The following is a 14,422-nucleotide window of genomic DNA, read 5'->3' on the forward strand; positions in this document are numbered from 1 at the left end:
TTTCTGATTAGGGAATTGGTTTAAGTCTTAGGCGTCACTGTAATACAAAACAAACCTCCTTAAAGGCAGAACATGCTCTGTACATGGCTTCATCTTATCAACAAATGCGATTCCATTACGGAGTGTCCTGCAGGTCATGCAAAACAAGATAGAACAATCCCCAAAACACAGGAAACTGAAGCTTCACTCTGATGTAAAATGTTGAAAATAAGCACGTAAATTCAATATTGTTGGCTAGATTTGTAATTAATATCACAATAAGTGTGTAAATGTTACCGGTCCTTAAATATCCCGTTAATAGAATATCATTCAGGCACAACATCTCCATCTCCTTCTATTCCAGACCTTTTTCCTTCTGTGCATGAATGCTGTGAGAACAACAGCTCTATTCTTGGTTCTCTTCATTTACTTCCTGCCTGGAGGTGTATGCAGATGACGTACTTTTCACTGTGGAGTCATTGGAGAGCGGTGCACTTATTGTCACACCTCGGTTCCTAAAGTCCATGTCACTCAAGGTGGCTTATAATGAACGAATTAAAAAACTTTGTGGGAGTATTCAGGGGAGTCTTGGGTGTCCTCCCTCTCTCGTTTCCTTCCGTCTGTGTGGATGGGTGCTCTGAGCTTAGTTTGACTCCATTCCTTCCATTTCTTAATGATAGAAATGTTCAGTTTCTTTTTTTAAACCTGTCCTGACTTGACTTTTCAATAACCTTTAGAACTGTTTGTATTCATTGAAACATGAAACTGTCTTCATCCTCCAATGACAGAGGCACATTGACTCCATCTCTACTTAGTGGCAGCAAATTGGTCAATCTGTTGAATCAGTCAATTTAAAATGGGTCAATGTTCAGGCTGATACACTTATATTTTTTTCACAATGTCTTTTTTCCTAAATCTTTTGAATTGCGTTGTGACAATGCTTTCTAAAGCAATAAAAAGCAAAGGGATCCACTGGTTTGATCAATTTTATTTGACTTCGATGTGATGTGAGAAACTTGCCGTATGAGGAGCATATCATGAGTAAAGAATCAGATGTTTCGTTCCATTGAACCGGGTGTTGCGTATGATTCAGTAAATCAAGCTGCTTGCTTGTGTACTGTCCTATTTCCGTTTCATATATGAGTTTATGAGCTGTGCTGTTGACAGGAAGCCTGTGGGCTTATTTAGCTCAGACAGCAGTGATCCTGATAATATCCCAATCTGTTGAGTTTTGGCAGCTCTGCAGCACAGACAGCGACGACACTAATGTGCACCGTGGCTGTGAGTGGCCGCTCGAACCCTGCCAGCCTCTCTCCACACTCATTGACTGCTCTTAACTCACTTAAACCTACCGGGATGCTGGTGTTAATGGAAGTTGCCATCTCCCACAGCGGATCCAGACTGTGAGCGCTGTCGATGCCGACGAGCCGTCAACGGGACACAAGTTCTTCTTCAGCCTGGCTCCCGAGGGAACCCACCGTAGCAACTTCACGGTCCGGGACAATGGAGGTATGAAACCTGACGCACAGCTTTAGAAGAGTAACCAAAAAAATAAATAAAACATCAAGTACATTCACAAATGAAGTCATGAGAAATATGCAGAAACATTCGATCATCCAATTTGCCCTACACCTGCAACTACTACAGATCAACATTCAGGACCATTTATTTTTCAAATGACTCTTATCTCGTGCTTAAAATGGACAAAAGCAACACTTAAATGGTTCAATAGTTTGCCGATCAAAATATGCATCACATCCCAAAGAAGAGAGTCGTAGACACGAACTGAGACATGAGTATGAAGGCTCGCTCCCTCAGTGTGAAAATGCAAACTAGTATTTGCTTCAAAGCCACGCTATCAGGGCAAGTTTGTAAAAACATGCATAATGGAACGGCTATAGGTCAGGTTTTAGGGACATTTCGCTGTATTTTGCGTCAGCAGGTTTTCATAAAAATTGGCTTCATGTTGAGATTGGCATTATTTTCAGTAGTAATTGTTTGGGTTTATGAAAATATATACATTTTCATCTTGAAAGTTTAAATTTAAAAGTTATTTTGGCACTATGTTCTGTCTCACCCACTTAGGATGAAACTGGCCGCCATGTGGGTCCTGAAGTAAAATATGTTTGACAGATATGAGCCAAATGTTGAGTTAACAATCGAGATGCACAGACACCAGTATCGGGTGTCAGTATCAGTGCATCCCTAGTTTCAAACAACCTTTCTCAGGAAGTCTTGAAACATTTCTTTTTGCAATATGTACAGTATATTACCCAAATGGTTTAACAGATTGTGCAGCTCTGGCAGAAAGTTGCTTTCGTGTCATGTAGACGGGGCATGTTGAGGTAAATTCTCCTGATACTTACTGAAGTGAAGTCTTGCAGCACAATTTTGCACCACTCGATGGTGTCGGCAGTTGAGTCTGCTTCCATCTCTGATCCGAGTTTATCAAATCAATATCCATTGTTGTAGATCTATTGAATAGTTATCTTTAACATTTAACTATTTAACATCTGGATCATTTTAGCTCACTTTCATTCAATCAAATATTTGAAATATTTGGGATTGGAAGCTGAAATTGGTGCGTTCCAAGCTCAGGCTTAACTCATCACACACAGTCGAGCAGCAGTTCATTATTCTGTCTTAATTTGCTATTTAAAGACTTTTTATTTGGTAAAACAGTAACTACAGTATGTCTCTCCTGTCACCCAGTCAAGTTCAATAGTCTTTGCAGATTCCTCCCCGCGCTTTGTCTCCTTGGCGAGGTGGAATGAATCACAGAGGCGCCCACATTTCTCCCCGCAACCTGCTAATAAAGTGATTTGTATTCACACCTCTGCTGCGTGACACGGTGTCAGACAGAGCGTGCGCTGCAGTGCAGGTGTGCCGTCATCATGTTCTCACCCAAAGCCTCTCTGACTCAGACAACACCGCCGGCATCCTGACTCGCCGGGCCAGCTACAGCCGCCTGCACCAGAGCGTCTACCTGGTGCCGGTGGTGATCACGGACGGAGACTACCCCATGCAGAGCAGCACCGGGACTCTCACTGTGAGGGTGTGCACCTGCGACCGGGAGGGAAACATGGAGCTGTGCAACGCCGAGGCCCTGAGCAGCTCCCCCGGCCTCAGCACCGGGGCGCTCATCGCCATCCTCCTGTGTGCCATCATTCTGTTGAGTAAGTATTAGAAAATGTAGTAGTGGTCTGACTCTTCAAGACTATTGGAGGTGCGCATCGCGCCAGTGGTTCGTGGCAACACAACATTGGTGTATTGTTTGCGTATGGAGTACGAATTAGGCTCAATGGTATTTAAGAAAGTATTCGCATTGGTACTTGGTATCAGCAAGTAGCTAAAGATCAGCACTTGTCATTTATAAAAGTGGTATCAGTGCATCCCTAGTTACTACTGAAGTGAATCCATGTTATTACCATTGAATGCTGCGCAACATAAACTTAATACATCATGAGCACGAAGAGATACCAAGAAACAATAACATGTTCCTGGGAGTACCAAGATGGCGGCTAATATAAGTAAATCTGATGCTCGATCCAGTGTGAGATCAGTGGCGAAATCGGGTTTAGGGGTGGTTTGTTTTTTTGTTCTTCAGTTTTTTACAATCGGATATTGTTGTTTGTGCACATATATGTGTGGTTTATTGCAACCACAAACCACAGCACCGACTGGTGGCCCGACATGCTAACTACATTGATTTCACTATTTCCGTGTAAAACATCGCTTCCAAGATTTCACTGGAAATCTTATTCTGTAAACGCCCCTCCTCATCTTTACTGACTCTCTAAAATCTTTCTTTTTTTCCCCTCAAATTTGTTACTGACAGTTGAGCTCGTTAGAAGTTCCACAGGCTGTGTAGTTTACAATAAATCTATATTCAATTAGTCAATTATAAATCCAGAGTTTAAATGATTTGCACATCATTGCCTTCAGTTTGTTTGTTGCACTTTACATAATGTCCCTGCTGATTTGGAACGGGGTTGTAAAATAATGAGGCGAATGCATTTGAAAGAAACTCCTTTGAAGGAGAGGGGGAAAAAAAAAAAAGGGTCCAAGCTTCAGAGTGCATAATAACCAGTAAGCATAATCAGTCTCTTTTTAAGAGACATCACTATAAATCGGGCAATTATTCAAAAATGTAGGATGAACCAATCGTGCTTATCTCGGCTGGTGTTGGCCTGCTGCAGGAGCTTCCATTTGTCCAATATCGTAAACACATGCAGCCATTGTGCTTTCTCAATCGCTTTAATGGGAAACAATGTTGGTTCAGAGCCTCCGTCTGCTGCCGCTCGTCTGAGGCAGACCTGCTATGGAAATGAATGCATCTCATCTGCCACCACATCCCCACTTATCCTCTTATTCATGCAGTGGTCACAGTCCAGTGGGCCGCTCGCAAAATGAATACATATTTATGCCTCTAAAAGTGCAGTCATTGCAGACTTAGTGGACTCACACACACACACACACACACACACACACACACACACACACACACACACACACACACACACACACACACACACACACACACACACACACACACACACTCAAACAAATGTATGGAGGCACACACGGGAAGGAGACAGTGCTCTAATGCAGTGTCCACCCTTACAGTACATGCATGCATAGTGATGAGGCCGCCTGCCATCAACAACCTGCACACACACACACACACAGAGTATTCTTTATTGTCCTCCTCCGTTTGCGCGAAAGGATCGTTTTGTGTCCGTTTTCATCTAACATTGTTTTAATCAGACGTGTCTTAATCACACCCCAATCATCGCTTTCTCGCTGACAACGCTTTTGTTTGCAGGCAACTTTGTTGTTACAGCAGAAATTAATCTCCGGACTTTTAAAAAGGTACATATTGGCCCAAGTGCAAAGTGTGAATCAGAAATGACGGGAAAACACCACAGCAGAGCGCCATACAAGGACGTTTCACGTGTGACACAAGGAGGTTTCGAGATGGTCACAGGTCACCTTACAGCGCTGCCTGTTGTGTGATGTAGCATGACACAATGCAAAGCTGCATCACTGTCACACTGATAAATCCGCTGGAGTGTGCTGCGATATGAAACGAGGAGACCTAAACCATGCAGGGCGATATATGACAGGACAGGTTGAGGACAGCATGTTTTAGCATAATGAGGCAACATAGTGAGTTACAGCAGGGGACAGTAAATTTGTCTACTGGAGCCATACGACTGGAAGACGCCAGGTGTGGGGGGGGAAAAAACAAACAAAAAAAGCCACGTAAAAGTATGCACATGACAACAGTCAAGTCAGCAACATACAAATCTGCAGATGACATAGAGCTGTGTTATATGGAAATATGGCTGTTTTTCTAATACTATAGCATGCTATGTAATAGTGGCTACATTTGCTGCCATAGGATTTCTTTGATCACATAGTAGAACAAAAGGAAAGACAATCAAATCAAAGAAAAATTAATTAACTTAAATAGAAACGCGAAACATTTTGACATAAACGGTTTGAGGTCTCAGCTTGTCATATTGAGCCCCCTCTTACATGATGAGACTTTTTTTGCTTTTTCGTTTCAGAAAAGTTTAACCGGCAAAGTTTTGAAAACAATGTCCATTTGGACGGAAATGGCAGAAATGCTGAAAACTACTTAGTTTCAATGTGAGGCCAATAGAGGTTGCTGTTTTGGGATTTTTTTTGAACAAAGAAACCACACGGATGCACACAGAGAACAATGCACAGTAAACATTAGAACGTGGTTGTGTAAACGAAGCTTTATAGCCCAGAAAATGTTATTTTTCCCAAGTGTTATATTTAATGCAATGCTTGACAACATTGCTGTGTGACGTGGTTTCTTCTAAACATCTCCAGCAGCAGATCAAACAATCAAATGGGTGATGATCCAGCAGGAAGTGAAGGCGGCGCATCCCATCTATAGTTCATCACACTCTGGCAGCGCATAAAGAAAAGCCTTTTCGTGTAATCACACCGAGGCACCGCCTCCAGGATAAAAGTGTGAAAGCACATGTAGATTCAACTTATTCAACAGCGGGAAAGAAAATAAAAATCGGGCAGTGCTGGAACCAATTCTCTGTCGAGGAGGAATCACATTGTATGGAGTTATATTTAATATGTTAATCAAAACGCAGCCTTAAGGCGGCGGTATTTCAGTAATCTGGGTATGCATATGAATGTATCCATCATGGCCCCACCGCGGGGCTGGTTTGGTGTTTTGGGCCTCTCTCTCACCTCTGTTTGTACACTGACCTCTCTCTCCATCGGGATTACCTTTTTTTTTTTTTTCCCCCTTCATTCTCACTATCTGATGCTGCCTCAGTCACGTCCCCCGCTCGCGCTCTCCAGACATTCCGTGCTCGTGTTTGCGGTGCTTCAGTTGGAGGCATTATCAGCTCGTCGGGCTCCCTGACCTTCGCTCCGCCTCTGCTCTCTGCGCTCGCTCTTCATTCAAATTCAAAGCGGCCCGCATGAGCTTAGCCAATCAAATGTTCTGCATGATGTTTACGGCTGAGTCCTCTCCTGGAAAAAAAAATCAAAGGCTTGGCTGTCCGTTCCGATCTTCCTGCACCGCGTCCCTCTTTTCACACCTTGTTTAGAACGTGGCTGATGCATCCTGGGTGTTTTCTTCTCTTTCTCTTCTCTTGCAGCACAATTAAAACTAGCTCATATATTTGGATGTACTTCGGCTGCGCTCTTCATAACTTTATCCCAAAGCCCCACCTGCACCTCAGCCATCCACCTGTGTTAGTCATCCTTACTGGCTGAGCTCTGATTGGCTTCTGCTTTGAAGGGAGCGACGAGGTCGGCGCTGCCACTTCAAACACTGTATTCACATAATCTGGTCCACGGGACTGAGCTGAGTCAGTCATGGCTATCAAAGCTTTTCACATTTAGCTCAAACTGCCAGAGCAAAGAGAGAAGGAATCAACGAAAGACTCCATAGACTCTTTTTTTTTTTTCAATCCAACCATACAAAGCTTTCAATTATAATGTGCCTCTCTTAAAATATTGCTTTAACAAGCACAAAATCAAATGTACAAAGTGAGTTATGATCCCAGTCTAAACTGTCTAATGCAGATCTATTTAAAACAAGGTTTTAAACTTTCTCGAGCGACTCCAGTGGATTTTAGGAGAGGATTTGTGAGTGCAAATGATAGAAATTACATGCGTAAGTGTGGGTGAGACGTGAGTGCAGTTCAATTCATAAAGCCGCTGCCGAGCACCGCTCGTGTTTTAATATTAACTGATGCAAAGAACATCATCAATCACAACCGGTAGAAATCAAAGACAGTCTGAGGCGATGGCTTGCTGCCCGTTTGCCCGTCTAATCGGATCTCTGTCTTGTTCCCCGCAGTGATCGTGGTTCTGTTCACGGCATTGAAACGCCAGAGGAAGCAGGAGCCCCTCATTATCTCCAAAGAGGATGTCCGGGACAACGTGGTGAGCTACAACGATGAGGGCGGCGGCGAGGAGGATACTCAGGCCTTCGATATCGGCGCGCTGCGACACCCGGACGCCGCCGCCGCCCTGGAGGAGTCCGCCAAGCAGAGGCGGGACATCATCCCCACGGACACCCTGCTGTACCCGCCACGCCGCCACCCCGCCGCCCCCTCCGGCCTCATCATGCCTCCGGTGACCATGGCTTCACGCGACAACGGCGACGTGCGCGAGTTCATCAACCAGCGGGTGCTGGAGAACGACTGCAACCCCACGGCGCCGCCCTACGACTCTCTGGCCACGTACGCCTATGAGGGCGCGGGCTCGGTGGCCGAGTCGCTCAGCTCGCTGGGCACAGCTTCGTCGGAGGCGGAGCAGGACTACCACTACCTGAGTGACTGGGGGCCGAGGTTCAGGAAGCTGGCTGACCTGTACGGGGCCGAGGACAGCGACTTCTCCTAACAGAGACACGGCGGGCGCACTTCCACCTCAAACACGGGTTCGGGCAACATTTTTGATCAGTGCAGGGCCCCGGGGACGGCGACATCTAACTACGAGCGTCATCGTAGAGACTATGAATGTTGCTGATGAGCTTTAAGAAAACCGTAACAACTTGACAAAACACACACACACACACACACACACACACACACACACACACACACATACACACACACACACACACACACACACACACACACACACACTCTCACTCCGCACGACGAACCAACAGATGTGCTCAACGTCAATCCCAATAATCGGGATTTTGAAGATCACCACCTGACCTTTGGCCTGCCTTCGCTGCACATTGATCCACAAATGGAGCTTACAGAGTCTTTTTAGGGAAGAACAAAAAAAAATTTAAAAAAATGGACCAAAACATTATATTTTTGGGAACAGGAACTCATGCTCATGGATGTAGAAATGTAAATCAACCAGCACAACGGTGGAGCCTAAAGATCTTCGGTTCCACCAGCGTGAACCTCTTCAAAGACTCATTTCAGGCCTGACTGGAGTTCAGAATCAAAATTGGACTGTATTTTTATGGAGAATTGGACTTTTAATACCTTCTTTGGCTTTGCTTTAATCTCTCGCGGGTTACCAAATAACTATTCAGCAGAGTGTTTCTCCTGGCTTTACATGTGCCATTCGAAGGCGAACCGAGCGCAGCGTCTGGAACCGGGTCAGTCTACAGAATGCCGACACAGTGACTCCGGGACAGGGAGCAGACCGATGGATCTACCGCTGCAGACGTGTGCGTGAAGTGTGTGCAAAGACAACATCTTTGTTCTTTTCCTTTTTTTTTTTCGACTAAGTGCCCTTCTGCTGCCCTTCGAGCTGAACTGTAGATGCCTGTCGGCCGGCTGAGGCTGGAGGGGCCTAACGACTCTTCTACAATTGCTTTTTGTCTTTTTATTTGCTGTCTTGTATAAAATGACCATTCCAGAGGAAGTTGTTCTGAAGGATCCTCGCTTGATAATCGCCTTCTTCGGGACACAGAGTAAAAAGACGACAGCTTGTGTGACAAAATGCACTGATTTCCATTCATTTAAGGTTGTTATATATATTTTTTTTGTTATATTTGTTATCGTTTGTTTTGGGTTTCTGTGCCGCTCACAAAGAGAAAATATATGTTCACCCGATCATTCCTAGATCTCTAGCTTCTTGATATAGTGTCAGAACAGCTTGAACTGGAAGTCTCCATCTATTCATTTCACAGGGGAATTTATTGTTCTTTATCAAAACTGAACTTCACACAGTGTTTTCTTTGGGGTTATGTCTATGCAGTGGGGCTGTCACTTCTCAAACATCCCAATAATGCCCAAGCACGACTTTATTTACCACTTTCCACAAATCATCCCCACCGATCAGTAGATTAGTACCTTGACCTTCAAGCTGTTTGAAATGTTGTATCCAACATGTGAAATATTAAAGGTACAACAGTCTTTCTTTGAAACAATCAAGGAAACAACTTGCGATGCCAATTGAGGTTGGCAGACATGACCTGCCGCAGCTCATTACACCACCTTGTGGTGCTAAATAGTATTGCAAGTCTGCAACTTTGTACCTGGAATGTAGTCATTGCTCAGTTGATGACAGGAAGAAGAAGCAGCAGGTTCCAAATGTGGTGGATAGATTATTATCGATACTAAATGTACTGGGACTCGCTAAATGCTTTTGTTTTGTTTTTTTGTATTTTAAGCCGTCTTTTTTTCTACCATTTAAATGTACGAGCTGGTCGACGACAAGTCTCCTAAAAGACACACAATTAAAATCAACAGATGATTGCCTCTTTTGAACTTTCATCAGCCAAGACTAAAACTCCCAAGAATAGTGCATTTTCCAGAAAATAAGTCAGTCTTCTTGAAGTTCTTTGACTGGTATTAGAAGCTACTGATCACAATATATCTGCACATCCCATCTACGGCCAGTAGATGGCACTGTCTGATGACAGAATGCTGCTATGCAAAGTAAAATGTTGCCAAGTAAACAATTTGTTGGTTAATTTTTATGAATGAAAATCATTTTAAAAAAGACATCAGAAAAAGCAAACAGCAGTGTAAATAGTTTGGAATGTTTGAAAAACTTGTGATGGACAGAAAATTTACTCTGATGAAGAAATCAAAGAAAATACATCAATCACATTTGATTTACTTGAAAATTCAATACTGATGTTGTACTTACTATGACCACTAGAGGTCACAACTCAGTTGAACATTTGTCATATTAAGCTTCGACAATCCATCATGGACAACCTGATTTACGAAACAACACTGGTTAGCTTTCTGGCCTCTAATAACGTAGAAATAGTTTTTTTTAAAATTTTTTATTTTATGATCAGGTCAGGTCAAGCGGGCGTCTTAAGTTCAGAAAAGCTACATGCTTGCTTTGTCCAGTCTCTTTTTCCATGAAGAAACCAGAACAAACTTTGTTCTTTGAGAAAACAAACCTGCCTCTGCTCTTTGCGGGGTTTGTACCATCTCTTGCATTGAAACTCTTTCGGGATCTCTCGGATGAATCCAAATGCTAACGAACAAAGTTTCCGCTTCATACGTTCCTGCTTAATGTTCTTGGAGAGAGTGACAGCCTTACTTCACAGCCAGCACCGCAGTCTGAATGTCTTTCCTCGACTTTCAGTTTCATATTATTACCTGTTTCCACCCATATACTCTTATAGTTTCACTTCCAAAGTCATTACCCCGAGGATTCTGGCACCGTTGTCACTTGCTGCTTTGTATGAAATGATATGAAAAAAGAAACCTGAAGCCTCCTTCAATGATTTATTTACGGAATTTAATTCACCCCACTCTTGGGGATTTCTTTTTTTTTTTTCTGTTTTGGAGAGGCTTTGTTGTTAAATGTTGTAGTTAACCAACACTGGATGTCACACTGATTCCTGAAGCAAAAGGTCAAACTCACAACATTGAAAAGAGGAAAGAAACTCATGAGGTCACATTTGTTTCCCGGATTTAACATTTTTTTTTAATCTCTTGTTCTGATTTGATATCAGGAGTTTGTATTTGTGTACTTTGGCAGTTTCAGTAAAAAGCAGCAGTTTGTTCCAGTTGTGTTTTGTGACTGTGCTTTGCTCTGAAGGCTTAAAAAGAAAAACCGTCCACATATTTTTCTTTAGGATGTAGGATATATTTCATTCTTTTTTTTGTACCAAATATTTATAGGATACGACGACGCTATTCTTGAAAGGAAAAAAAAAAGGAAGAAAAAAATCAAAATGCCGTCCAGCTTCACTGTTTTTAATGTCATTTTGGAGGTGTGAAACTCGCTGTGGACAGTCTATCGTCCGTAATATGATGATGTATTATCAAGTTGTTTAATTTTATGAAAATAAACTTTTACAGTGAATGTGGCTTCTTTATTGGATTTCATGTTTAACCCTTTATAGATCCATCCACGAAATGCTGAAATCCAACCTACTTTTTTTTTTCTTTTGTCGCATTTTACAGCAGGGGTGTCAAACATAAGGCCCGTGGGACAAAACCACCCTGCAAGAGGCCTCAAAAATTGAAAACATTGATTTTTTTTTTTTTAACTCATTTCAAACACAACGCAACACTAACACCCGAACAAGATATAGTTTAAAAGGTTTGGGAAATTGAGAAACTAATTGTCAAATCAAATCATCAGGATTTTTATCTCAATGATACAAATATTTGAGTGGATTTCTAAGTCTAAATCCTCAAGTCGAAATTGCGTGTTACTTTTCTTTAACTCTTTTAAAAAAGAGTTATAGCAGGGATCGATTTGAAATGAATAGTTCATTCTCACTGTTAGAAGGTCCCAAACAACGAACATCCTTTTTAAGGCTTTGGGTAAACGCAGAACCTTTCTGAAATAAAAAAGCACAAAAACACATTTTCAATTGAAACATTGTCACCAGTCCATCACAGGAAAAACACAGAGATATATAATCGCACTCTTATACAGGTAGAACATGTAAACGGCACAGAAACACTCCTAATAGAAGTGCTAAGACACGAGCGAGCGACCACTTGTATCATGACTGAGGAAATACTTTCAACCATGGTAAGTTTTTAATTTAATTTATTCATCCAGCACCTTTTATACAAACAGGCAATGCAAAGCACTTCATAGTAATAGACAAATGAGTGCGAAAATAGAAATAAATCAAAGTTAAATTTTAGAAAATAATAAGTACAATAAAACTAAGAATCCTACATGTTGACTATAACAGTTGGATCAGTCTGAGTTCAAAGCTGAGCCAGAGAGAGAGGTCTCTCTCTTCTTTTTCAAGATGTCAGGAGAGTTTGCCATTGTGATATCCGGAGGCACAGCCTGCTGTTTTTTTATGGAATACACGAGGAACATTGAAATGAAACACAGTGGAGGACCTCAGCCATCCAGCAGGGACATAAAGTGACAAGAACTCTCTGATGTGAGGAGGAGCGAGAGGGTTCAAAGCTTTATAAATCAGCAGGAGGACCGTAAAATAAATGCTGAAAGACACACGCAAGCAGGGTAGAAGTTATGTGATCTCTTTTCTTTGTTTTACTTTCAAGTGTGGCTACCACAAATATTGAGAATTTTCATCTAAAGACAAATGGTTGTAATCCAAACAGAGTAATATAAACATGAATCAAGATTTTGGCATCTTTTTCTGCACTTTAAATACAGCGTTAGGAATAAGGTTTTAGTGTAACGCCACTATTTTTAAAGGAACTTGCTCGTAAGCTCTTTTGTAAACTATCACACCACACACACTTTTATGATACGACAACTCATCTTCATTCCCTTGAGGACACAAGGCCTCAATGAGCCGTGTCCGTTCAGTTCTTAACAGCATGGCCATCCCGCACCAGGTGGTTTTGAGACTTCCAGGTTTTCGCAAGGCAATTTCATTTTTCATTCCCAGCACGTGTCCCAGCCATCTAAGATGTCTCTGTGTGATTTCCTTGGTGAAGGTCCAACTCCCAGTTTCCTTGGTTGGAGATTTTTTTTTTTTTGCTCGCCAAAAAGAATTTGGCATATGCATCGAGGCTTCAATTGTGAGAAACTTCCAGTCTCCATGTGTCTGTTTTCGACAAGTTGCCAACGTTTTGAGCCGTACAGTAGCACAGATCTGACATTGCATTGGCTACATCTGTTCAAATAGTCATTAACGCAAATAGCTGATCGGCCAATCACATGGCAGCTGCTCAGTTTGTCAAAGCATGCTGACACAGTCAAGACGAAGTTCAAACCAAATGTGAATGAGGAAGAAAGATGTTTTAAGTGACTCTGAGTTTAGCATGGTTGTTGGTGCCAGACAGGCTGAGTGTTCCACCATCTGCACATCTACTTGGATTTGTACAAACCACTATGTCTAGGGTTTATACAATTGTGAGGAGAAGAAAAGGAATATAGAGTGAGTGGCAGTTCTCTGGGGCAAAATGATTTGGGGTGCCATATGTCAACTATGCAACCAAGGTATGGAGAAATTCATCTCACAGCATGTCAGGCCATGAAGGTGATGGGCCACAACAGTAGAAGAAGACCATATACCATATGCCGATTATCATTCCTGTCAAACTAAGGAAATTAATACGCAGGCTGCAGATATCACAGGCTCATCACGACTGGGCAACGCCATGAGAAAGCCAATGTCTGGTCTCAACTTCTGCCACATTCAGATGGTGGTACAAGAAATTGGGGTAAACGACATGAAAACATAAGCGGTTCAGGAAGGTTCTTGTTCTTTAAATGTTTTATTGAACATGAAATCAAAATACATCTACAGCTTGGAGATATTGAATTTCATCAGGTATGCAATGCTGACAAATCTGGAGTCCAAAATGGACCAAAATATATATCTTTTTTTTTTTTTTAATAGTGGGACAATGCAATGCACATAATTCACATGTGGATACAATCACTTGAGCCTATGCTGGGGACTTCACTACCTTCCACTTCTTCATCCCCTGCCCATCCTCCTCCATCGCTGAGGTTAAATCAGCTGCTCTGACTGCATGAATCATCAGACATGTTGGACTTTGGGGTAAAGGCAGCACACAGAGCTGTCAGGTGGTTGGTTTCTGTCTGTTATCACCAAGCATGAGCCCGGGAATCTGTGAAATGGGCCAGAGATGCAATGGTATAAATCTTTAACAGCACATGACCATGTTTTTGTCAGTAAATGAAACGGAGGAATAAATAAATAACCTACATAGCGCTATAAAACAGAATTACATAAAACATTCACACTTTTTCTTCCGGCCTGAAGTCAGACAGAAAAATAGATGCAGTGAAGCTGCTGACAGAATCATTTTCCCCTCACTCACCCTCTTTCTTTTACTGTTTATCATTGTTATCTTTGTTTTGTTTTTTCTTTTTTATCTGGAACACAGGGGTTTGAAACTTTCCTACTGTATGTGTCAACTAACAGTGCAGTTCAGTATATTGTGAGAGGTGGAGGACACCATCACCTTGGCCCGGGGTTCAGTGTGTGTGTGTGTCTGTATGAGTGTGTTCGTGGTCA

The 14,422-nt window shown here is 42.3% G+C and overlaps 1 protein-coding gene across 1 annotated transcript in view; it reads left to right on the forward strand.

The window, feature by feature from the left end:
* Positions 1 to 7,890, forward strand: part of LOC308135243 (cadherin-6-like) — a gene marked incomplete at both ends in the record, with an annotated part of 68,114 nt that extends 60,224 nt beyond the window's left edge. The window contains 3 exons of the mRNA XM_080503135.1: positions 1,371 to 1,488; positions 2,904 to 3,155; positions 7,346 to 7,890. Coding sequence (XP_080359261.1) covers positions 1,371 to 1,488; positions 2,904 to 3,155; positions 7,346 to 7,890 — 915 coding nt within the window. The remainder of the gene's footprint in view (positions 1 to 1,370; positions 1,489 to 2,903; positions 3,156 to 7,345) is intronic.
* Positions 7,891 to 14,422: the final 6,532 nt, after the last annotated feature.

The sequence above is a fragment of the Blennius ocellaris genome (genome assembly GCF_963422515.1).
Source record: "Blennius ocellaris genome assembly, chromosome: 10".
NCBI lineage: Eukaryota > Metazoa > Chordata > Actinopteri > Blenniiformes > Blenniidae > Blennius > Blennius ocellaris.